At 42.5% G+C, this 11350-nt stretch overlaps 1 protein-coding gene across 4 annotated transcripts in view; it reads left to right on the top strand.

The window, feature by feature from the left end:
- Positions 1-1613: 1613 nt before the first annotated feature.
- The window catches only part of iPLA2-VIA (calcium-independent phospholipase A2 VIA), a 41767-nt gene continuing 32030 nt past the window's right edge, over positions 1614-11350 (top strand). For 2 of the 4 annotated variants that reach the window (XM_075701081.1, XM_075701078.1), the window contains exons 1-5: positions 1626-1783; positions 2231-2316; positions 5661-5827; positions 7619-7834; positions 10178-10355. In XM_075701081.1, the coding sequence (XP_075557196.1) occupies positions 2251-2316; positions 5661-5827; positions 7619-7834; positions 10178-10355 (627 nt within the window). In that variant the 5' untranslated portion in view covers positions 1626-1783; positions 2231-2250. The other 2 variants (XM_075701080.1, XM_075701079.1) reach the window with 2 other exon arrangements.

Raw genomic sequence — 11350 nt, 5'->3', positions numbered from 1 at the left:
GGTGCTCGTACTGTGACAGAAGATGGCGGGCGCATGCGTGTATAATTAAGGAACACATAATACCGTCACAATTGCCCCTTCCTAGGCTTGTTATGGTTCACCGCAATACTTTCGCGTGTGCTTCACAGCGTAACGTTGCTGTATTGAGGCGAAGCTAAATTTAAAAGCCGGCATTATGCAACGCGTTGTGCTTTCCGAGCTTTGACAACAATCGCGAGGACCACAAAGGTGGAGTCGTTGCCATTGCTGACTGCGCATAATTCTTTCAATAAAAAACACGGCACCGAACGGCAAGAGGCTTAACAGAGAACGTCGGAGCTGCTAGGCCTAGCGTTGCCGCGGTGGTGGCTGCGAGAGCGCCGATGGCGCCGGTTCGAAACGGCAAGGTAATGAAAATGGCGGCGGCGGTGGCTTTGATTAATGCCACTTCGGAACTGCGGTCACGGAAAAAAGTCCGGAAAATCAGATGGCGAAGAGTTCTTGCGTCCGAGATTTTGGACGTTCTTATACATGGCTCTATGGGATACGTCGTGGTGCCGCGAAGCCGCCCGAATTATCGGGCGTCCGGAAAGTCGCAGATAACCAAATCACTGGTAGGGAAGCCACGAAATTCGAGAGAGAAGTCATAGAAGCTTACCAAATACAAAGAGACGGCCACAATCAGTGCGTGAGCGCACCCTCCTTATCGCTGTTTTGCAAAGAATTAGCGCCTTTCTTGGAAAAGCGCCGTCTTTAGAATGTGTCATTCACTGATGTTTTTTTTTTTTGCTTTTATGACTGCCTGGTTTTGTATGGTGCATGCCCGTATTGGTTTTCATTTCTTTTCGACCCAAGTGTTTCATTAAACTCTGTTGCTAGTCCCAGCATCTGTGGTTGTCTTTTCTCTCCTCTTGTGTACGTGTCTTCGAAGGCAGGGTTTCGTTGTTTGTCAAACTATGTACCAACAGGCCTATAGCACCAGACTCTTCTTGGTCAAAATTAATTTCAATGGCGGAGATAAGAAAATTCATCATAGTTCGTTTAGCAACTTAATTATATCTCACTCTTTAGAACGTTTCGCCAGAAATTTATGGTTATCCGCCTTTTCTTTGCGAGCTCAGCGTTGGAGCAATCCGGCGACGCGCCTTTCTGGCTTCCCGCCTTAATTATTCCGCTTCATCACGTTTCCTCAGGACACAAGAGATATGCTTTGTTAATTAATAAATGTTATGCCGCCAAAGCTTGCATAGCCAACGGCGATCTCGTTGGTGTCAAACCGCGAAACTCCTGCGAGGGTTCTCTTGGAGTAACAAAAACCGATCTCGAAGGCCATGCTTTCAGGACTGCAAGCTCAAGAAGCGATTGCAGGGAACTGTCATGGTCAGCATGTTCTGGACATCACCTAAAGAATGGTAAGCTGGGCAAGTTGGCATCGTTGCAGCGCACACCAATTTTGACACCAGCGAAGTGTAGTGTCTTTCTTCTCTTGGAGTGTGTTGTCCTTTCGCTGCTTTTTTTACGAAGCAACACGCCAGCACGAAGCGGTCGCAGTTGGTCGCGAAACCAAAACCGAAATCAATCTGATTGCGCTTTTCCTTCATGCGGGGCCTTGCTTAAACGAGGTATCATCGCGCGTGAACGCGTGAGTATGACGTCACAGCCAAGTGACGCTCGGGCCGCCGGCGGCGACCCGAGTTGACATTCGAACACGGCCAACGTATGTGTAAATTCCCAGTGATAATCTCGTTCTACAGTGCTTTCACGCACCTCTCTCTGTGATTGTATGAAGCAGCGCCTGTGACAAGTACGTGTCGATGCTTCAAGTCGTCTTACGTAACGCGCACTTGTTATTGTGGCCGCTGCGGGAGACGTCGCAACGCTACTTCGGCCCCTTTCGCGCATCGTCTGCATAAACTCGTTTGTTTTGGTCGCTGTGGGACGTATTGTTTCATCACTGCTTGCCCATAGAGAACGTCATTTGTGTGTGTGGCGATCGCTGATGATCTCGAAGTCGCTCGCTGTGTTCGTGTTCGGCAACTCCGGTCGCTGTGCGCGTTGATCAAGCATGCAGCAAGAGCTCGCCACCGCTGCGAAACGGTTCAATCTTCGTCGAGCGTCACGATTTTACACATGTAGCAGGTGTAGTGTTGTATTCGCCTGTGCCGTACACCGTGTTTCATCCCACAGCGCGGCTTGATTTTGCCCAGAATGTGGCCGAATGCTTTAATACGGGGATATTTCTGCCTTACAGATATCAATCCGGCACTAGGCATGGCCTTCCTGCGTGGATTTCTGGACAACCTGAGGTCCAATCGCATGGAGCCAGAGCCTAACAAGGTTCGAATGCGTCATGTTCAATTAGCTACTTTTGTTGCTTACGAGTAGGAAATAAGGGTATATTTGCTGTTTGAGCTAACGTACGTCAGCAAAAGGGAGTTCGTGCACGGCTCTAACTGCGTACACCGACTCTGCAGGAAAATAGGCATAAAATACGCGGAAATAGACAAACAGAAATTGTGCTTAGGTCTGGAGAAATTTTTGCAAGGTCAGATATAGCTTTAATTTTTAAAGCACAATTGTCACGCAATGCCATAACAGCTTTAGAGAGGGTGACTGGTCTATTCTCTTCACATGAAAATGAATAGTGCTGAAAAAACTGAGAAGCATTACTCACTGCATTTTCACCAACTTTAGCAAAGCATTTGACTCAGATAAACACTTCAGTTCGGAGTGTGTGAACAAAGAATGTGCTACCAATAACGCTTGTCACAGCAGGAAAAAAAGCAACTATGCTACATTTATTGCCCATAGAATAGTATCTTATGAGCACACCTGCCAACTTATACAATTTTATCATAAAATGTCAGATATTTAGAGCCTATTTAAGATTGTCACACTGACACAAAATTTAAAAGTTGTTCGTTTGCATCTCTAGCTTAAGGCATAACTGAACTCAAAAGAATATAAGTACATTTGCACACCGATCTCTCAGAGCATGCTTTTTAGACCCATCAATTATTCAGACCCACCCACAGCAGTAGTATAAACCAACGAATAAAAGTCTACATTTTAAATGCTGTGACATGAATATTGCATGAATACACTTTATAAACTATTCTGTTTGCGGGGCGGATAATTTTTGCTGCAACTATATAGAGCGAAGTGCCTGTTCACATCATCACTACAGAAAAAAAGTCAACAAAAGTGTAATAAACAATCAACATGTTAGGTAATTAAACAATGTTTAGTGTATGTCGCTAAATTTTAGTATTTTCCTGCTTTCATTGTAGCTTTATCCGTAATGTTCTAAGGTAGGTAGGTCTGTCTTAGCTGTCAAAGTGCTGGCCCGAATTCGAACACCTTGATCAAAGTTGTTCAGCCTGAGATGGTTTGCATCACATGCCTACCATGACCCTCCTGTCACTGGCAAGTTGACAAGGTGATCATAATAAAAACAGACCTGCTTTGCAATGCTGTGGCCCAAGATGTTGCCTTTGATTCTAATTAAAATTCTTTCACAAGCCAGGCACAGTGATCAACAAAGATAGTGAATACATACACATGTGTACATACATAATATAAGCACATGATGCATATTTATTGTTGTGCGTTTCCTGGAATGCTGCGTCGCTGTTGCTGCCTGGTACAGGCCTCGCCAATCTGTATTCTCAGCTTTTTTGCTAGAGAGGCTTTCAACATTGCACAATTTGTGCATGCTGCAAAAACAGTAGGACCGTTGTCACAACAGTCTTGTATATTCATATATTGTCAGACAAACTGCAATAAGCAAAGCACAAAACCGTTGCCAAGTAATGAAGTAATGTGAAGTATTTCACAAACAGAACCTGTTAATATGACAGCTGTGATGGTGCTTATAGAGTGCATTTTCATTCATTTGATTTTGATTGGACCGATAGAATTGATTGGTTTATTAGGCAGGTCAAATTAAGAAAAAAAAAAGAAATAAAGAAAGCTATCCAGGAACGCCACTGCTGCATCTGGCACTTTTAAGCTGATTCTAATCTGCCCTCAAATCTTAGTGCATCTAATTTTTATGGGTTCATAGCAGAAAACAATACGCACCCAATGTCGTAACAGAAATCAAAATAAAATGTTGTATACCTGTGATTCTGGCAATAAGAAACAAAATGAAACCTGCAGAGTTTACCTTCACAGAATAGATATTTATTCACACTTGATGCCCATCGTTGTTAATCTGATTTTTATTGCTGTCTTCTGGTACATTAATTTAGACATTCTCGAACCTCTCAGCTACAATTTCAAACGGGGTGGTTGCGCACATTTAGACTGACCACTTTGGCTGTTTGTCACGACACACACACGTCTCGATAGCACCGAAAACACGTGCTGCAACTTCCTTGCCACTAGCTTAGCATGTAAAATAACATTTTAAAAATTAATTTTGATTCAGTTTCGGAGGGCCAATGTGTACTCAGCATGTATTCAGTATGCTGTGAATTCGTGACACTGGGCATTTTGTGGGGTCTGCTGCCCAAGGCCTATAATGCAACATGCTTGGCACCGTCTGGCACTAACTGCCGTTGCCAACTAAAGTATTCATTTTGCTGTAGCTGTCAGTGAACCTGTAAGGGCTACGGATGTCATAGGTATGATGTTAACCTCCCTAAGTATTTGACAAGTGTTCACAGTTTAGCATTCACACATCCAAGAAAGAAACCGAAGAGCATGTACTATTCAGATACTGAGACAGCCACATGTTTTGAAGGACAGTATGAAAAGCTACTTTCCTCTGGTCAATACGAATAGTAATACAGGGTCATTAGTGACCTCTGAGCAACTGTACTGTCTCTTGTAGTGCTTTGCATTTAGCAATAATGGTAATATGTGCTTCAAGGCTGTAAATTTCAGTTTCTTAAGGCCACCTTGTATTGTCCTTTAATTGCAGGCTCTTGAACAGTATTGTTTTGCAGTCCTGATTCATGCATCTTAATTGGCACTGCACGAACTTGAAACCTAGACTAGAAAAAGGTTGGCTGAAATGGATGTAAATGCGTGGCTATGCTTTGAGCACCATATACTTCTTTCTACTAATAGCATAAATTTAAACATGAGCAAATTGAAAATGACTGCAGTGCGTTGTCCTGTTTCCAGGTGCCTGTGCCTTTGTAACAGTGGCGTAAATAATGCATAATCAAGAACAAACACTTGGAGCTACTCTATGCTTAGAAACCAAGTACAGGTTGAGTGCACTTCCATGTAATCACATGAAACAGCTCTTCTGATCAGGTATTTTCTGTTCTCGTTTCAATTTATGCTGGAACACGATGCACATGGTGAACGTATAACAGTTTCCAGCAACTACGGATGCGAGCACAAGTAATTAGAAACAGACAGGACAACGCTGGACTTTCACCTGTTTCTGCTTACTTGTGCTTGCGTCCGTACTTGCTGGAAACCGTTATACGTTCACCATGCACCAACTGGCCCAGCAAACTACTCTACTAAAATGATGTACATGTTGTGCTTAGGGGATTGGCTGTGGAAGCTGAAGCAGATACACACTCATATTGGTTGTCTGCTTTACGATGCTGATTGCTATATATGTTGTCACTAGAAATGGAGCAAGGTAATCCAGTACCAAGATGCTTTGTAGCACACTGGAGATTATTGTGCAGAAAACACTGCTGTCTTACGTGCAGGTGCTGGAAGTGAAACCAGACGAGTATGCCCTCTGCAACATCCTTGCCCGTGAAGACTCGCTGGTGGTCTACCAGTACCCGCCCAGCACGCCCGTTACCGAGGACTCAGTTTCGTATGATGTGGTGCTTCACAAAGACATCACACGTTCCCCTCACGCAGCTTTCAGGTGATTGAATGAAGCACTCTTCCCTAACCCATATTACTGCAGTGAACAAAAGTTCCAGAGCTTCAAAAGACTGGTCATTCTCCACTCGGGGCTACCGAAGTCACTCCATATACCTTGGCTTGACCTTTGTCGGTAAAAATATGCAGGTTACTGCAATTTGCGTGACAAGGGCATTGGCTTTACATTTTACTCAAGTGAAGACAACATCAATGACACTCTAAGTGGCAGCGAGTCAGAGGTTGCATGCTATGAATGCTATCGTACTGCTGTTGGTCTACAGTTGTTTTCATGGCAACTGTGAAGGAATGCTGCAAATTTTACTACTGTCACTCAAGACAAGTTCCTTTTTCACAAAGATCGATGGAAGGAAGCGGGTCATTTTCTGTAAGTGTTTATGTTTCACTGCAGGAGATTTGCAGTCATACTTTTGTGTTGTAATCCTGTTATTGAAGCATTTCACATCATAAAAAAAACGAGCCATTGTGGAGAAAAGAGCCCTTAAGGGTTAATTATAAATTAACATTAAAAATGTAATAAGCTTTATGTTAATAATACTCTTACTAAAGGGGAAGTGAAAGTGCAAGAAAAAACAACTGTCCATTTTTCCGCTTTATATTCTTAATAAGCTTGGTAAACTGAATTTCAGTTGTAGTGCAGTGTTTGTGATGCCTACAGCTTCTACTTGTGACCCATTTGTATTGCTCTGGCAACATGAATCAAGAATTAATAAGCTTCACATATTCAAGCTTAATAATGCTCATCTAAGCTTCATGTGGTCAAAATTAATCTGGAGCCCTCCACTGTGTAATCTTTATGGCTGTGTGTTGTGCTAATGTTGGCTGTGTTGCACTAAACTGTGTATGTTGCTTTTGGATGGTAAACCCCATAATATTTTAAAATATTCTTATTGAAGGAACGGGGAAATGAAAAAAAAATATGACAACGGCCTGCACAATGTGTCCTTGTTGTCATTCGTCCCCAATTCACAGTGATTGCATGCAGGTGGTGTTTCAGTTGCAGAGCTACTGTATCGTCCACCGCCTAAGTTGGGGATTTTCAGACGCTCGAGAGGTGCAGGCAGGTCAAAGTTTATGGAATATGGATTCTGTGAAAAAGTGAAACATCAACCCAGTTTTAGCTTGCAGCCATTAAAAATGGAACAACACATTACCATAGGTTGCGTGCACTAGTACACATAGCAAATTATAAATATGTATGTATATGTATAAACTGTATGCTCAGGCTCAATAAATATTCAGCCTTTTCTCCAATCCCACAAACCTTTAAGCCTGCCTGTAGGTGGTGATGGTGGTATTGCAGCAGGCAAAGCCTGCCTGTGCTCACAAAATAATGGCTCTGTTGCAGTGCTTATGCTGTTGAAGAATGACCCTCACCCTGCACTGCCAGTGCGTCGTGTTTCATCAGCATGAACAGCAGACAAAGCATGCTGTGGATGAGGCAAAACGAAGAAGTGACTGATGCCTGGTACAACTACGGTCACAAATTTCGAAATAAACTGTTGTGTGTCAGGCCCAAATATGTCCTGTCACTTCTTTATTCATTCTCATCTGCACTGTGCTAAGTCAACTGCTCAAAATGGGCACTAGACTCTACAAGCCCATAATGCCATCTTAGTGAAGTAAATTTCACCTGCATCTTGCATCATCAGGTTTGTGTGGGGAAGTCAACTTACAGGACAGTGCAAACGGTTTCGAAGCCCACCCTTAGTGTAGCAGTGAAGTCTTTGTGTTAGCGAGGGCTGTTGTCATAACAGAGGTGCTTGGTTTGCAGCCTTCTGCGTACCAAGGACCAAGTGGCGGCCGAGATGTGCTTCATGCTGCTTAAGGACAAGCTGCCCCTGATGCTGGAGTGTGTGCCCGACCTGCTCACCAAGGAGCTGGTGCAGGAGGTGGTGCAACTGGTGCGCTCCAACCCCACCTGGAACCTGGCCCACCTGGCTGCCCACCTGGGACTCGTAGACTGCTTCAAGAACACTCGGGTGGCCGCGTACGCACTGTCTCCAGGCTCTTTAGTACACTGTGCACAAGAGGCAGCAACAAAAAAGATTAATGAGCGTTAAATGAATATGTTAAAGAACAGGAAGACAGCGGTGGGGACTAGAGAGAAAACAGGGGTGGTCAATGTGCTAGTTGAAATTAAGAAGAAGTGAAGTTGATCAGGCCATGTAATGCACAGGGCAGATAACAGGCGGTCTGTCAGAGAGAAATTTATTTACAGAAAGGCAGAGAGGTCTGCCTGAGCTATAACTTGCTCTGGCCTGCTACTCTACACTGGGGAAAAGGGACGGGGAGGGAAAGGGCTGATGAATAATGATGATAGTATAAGGAAGACATGCGTATATACAAATTCACAGAGTTGTTAAAACTCTGTCCTGTGTGTTTCCTGCCTTTTGTCTTCATCGTCTTACACTGCCCCTTCAAGATGCTCAACCAATACCAACCTGCTCAAATGTCAATTATTCTACATTGAGTGCCTATAAAAGGGAAGTGCAGTCAAGGATGGCGGAAATGTGGTGAAATGAGGAAATTTGCAGGCAAATGATGGGGGTAGCTGGCATAAGACGAGGGTAATTAGAGATCTCTAGGAAAGGCCTTTATCCTGCAGTGGACATAAATAGGCTGATGATGATGAAATTATGAAGACAAAGTTAGATACACAGACAAGGTTATTGTTTGTCTTGTCTTTGTCTTGAGCTTATGTCTTGTGTATGTGTTTTTAACGCTGTCTTCATCTTCACTTAGCACTCATTAATATTTTCTATGGACCTGAACTAACTAGCCCAGCAAGAAGCAGCCTGAAAAGGCAGCTTATTGTGAAATAAATAGAATGATTGTGTTGGCTTTTAATGGCTCATTAACCTTTAAAACTTGCAGAGTTTTCCACTGATCTGATACATGAACAATGCAGTCTGTGCTCATGAGAGAAGCCAATATAATGTGAATACTTTCTAATGAAATATAATGAATACTTTCAAATGTGATATGCAATGTAACAAAAGACAGTACTCTTACACTGTGAACCTGTCAAGGTCCATTTCTAACATTCAACCAACACGCCTAAATTTTCGTACTGGTCAATCAATAACTTCGCTTTACGAGTAAAAAAAATGCCAGGCTGAAAACTGTGACCTAGGTATATTAGCTGAAAACATAAAGCATCTTTGCAATAACATTACAGATTTTTTTTTTATTATATGCGGTACTATATCTTATTTATATGTATTGGTTTCATGTGCTCGCCACTAGCGTCCTTGGCTGCTGGGTAGCAAACAAGACTTAGACTTGATTTTAATACCCCTCGCTTCTTTTTCTTTGCCCCTCTCCCCAGTTTTTTCTTTTCTTCAAAAGGTGCACTGAAAAATTGTGGTCCAAAATCTGCCAAGGCAATAGGTAATAGGTGACACATAAAGCTGACTCTTTTTCTTGTTGTGCTGGAAACATCGAGCTTGATGAAGCCATAAGAACAGAAGGGAAAAGTAAGTTCTCAGGACCAGTAGATCACTTCAAAAAGGTGGGAATAATAAGTTGACTATGGGTGTTAATGGTATGTGGAGATAGACGTGAAGAGAAAAGCACAGATCTGTTCACGTGTTTGGAAGCTGTTGATGGAAAGATATTGAACTACAAACAAACAAATTGTGGCCCCAATTCCTTAAAGTTATACTTTTCCATTTTGCTTGCCTGATGACTCATGATGAATCGCAGAGCCTACCACTTACAAGTAGTGGAAGTTTGTATCTCATCGTTGCCTCTTTTTTGCCTGCCATGCGTTTTGTGGTTGCCTGTTTCCACAAGTGTCTATAGAGTTAAATAACCAATGTTTGAATAAAGGTCCATAATGAATGATGCTGGCTATTTGATTGAAGGACAGTTTGAGTGGATCTGGACTGAAAGTTCACAAAGCAGTTGTGCTGAGAAAGTGCCGTGTGAAAAAAGGAAGAATGAAAATTTGAATGCCTCTTCTTTGTGTATGGCGGCTGTTCTTTCGACACATGCATCCTTCAGCGTATTGATGTGCTGTCTTGTATCTCCTTGAACCGTAAGAAGGAATGAGGTGATGGCATGCTTACGGGCTTCTAAAGAATGGCTTGAAAGTATTGAAATTCTGAGTATTATGGACAAATGGTGTGCTTTAGTGAAAGTCAACAAGATCACATTTTTCGTGCCACACCCAGTGCTGATGTCATCAGTGCCAGGCACAACTTGTGCTGCAGGGCTCTTTGAAAGGAGTGCTGTCTTAGTATTTTTCTGTTCACTGCATGTGCTATATAATGGTGAACTGACTTGGAAGTTGTCACTTGGACTTCACAGCTGCCTCATTCCTGTACAGGCAAATATCAGAGCCTGCCCAGGACACCATGGCCACACCCCTCCACGTAGCAGTGCGTGCCCAGAAGCTCAACTCTGTCCAAGCTCTCATGGCCATGGATGCTCCACTCAATCTGACCGACCACAATGGTGACACCATCTACCATGCTGCGGCTGTCACCACCAAGGAGCTCATCAAGGCAAGTGTGTACACACTCTGAAGCAGCTCAGGTCTCGGACGATTGCTCAATTTATGGTTCATGTGCTGGTCAAGACATGCGTCTTAACCCGTGTCTTGACCACAGTGGTATTTCGGAGAGTATTATGGAGTAATTGGAGTTGGAATCGAGCTGATGCGTCCTTCAAGCCTTGATATGAAGCTCTGAATTTGGCCTTAAGCTAAAGCGTCCTTTGAAGCTTTAGCTCAGACCAACTCTGATTTCCCTATTTCAATGCATGTAAAACACAGAAATGCTCTCATGTGATGACTGCTGGACTGATTTCAATGAAATTTGTTTCATTTAAGAGCAAGAGCCGAATTCTATCGACTGTAGCAAGCAGAATAATTTAAGGCCTCACTGTTGTTATAAAAATTGCTGTAAATCAGCAGGTTAGAAAGAGTTGAAGCACCGAGTTTACAAACTTGTAACTAAGCAACAAAAACAGATATTGCAGTTCTGTAAACTGTGTCTTTTAGAGCATCTGAAGCACAGAAGTGTGATGCTTTTCGCTTAACTGAAATTGCAACTATGTTTATGATGGTTTCGCTGAAGTCATACTCACAAATTAGTGGCACATTTCAGAGCAGTTTTTAATACAACAAATTTGCCCACTTTCTATTTCTTAAAAGATGCAGCTTACAAAATTGTGATATCATCATTTGTTACTAAGTTAGAGTTGAAAACTTGGCATACTTGAGCTTTTTTCTTTTTCTTTGAATTTTGCAAATTCCAACAACCTTTGTAAAAAAATTTATAGCATAAATAACAATATCTGCTTCCCACAGTCACTAGAATATAACCTTCTTTTAAGAATACAACAAACCTCATTCAATTCAGTGCAATGGATGCTGAGAAAAACAATTACTCTATTTCCCTGTATTTAGAAAACAGCTCCCGAGCTGAAGCTTGCTGTTAAGTAGCAATTCACGCAAAAAAACTTAGTTTTCTAATGTGTTCATTTTCTTGTTTGGAAA

The sequence above is a fragment of the Dermacentor variabilis genome, chromosome 8 (assembly GCF_050947875.1).
Source record: "Dermacentor variabilis isolate Ectoservices chromosome 8, ASM5094787v1, whole genome shotgun sequence".
Taxonomy (NCBI): Eukaryota; Metazoa; Arthropoda; class Arachnida; order Ixodida; family Ixodidae; genus Dermacentor; species Dermacentor variabilis.
Note: the sequence above shows the minus strand (reverse complement) of the source record. Positions and strands in the feature narration are given on the sequence as shown.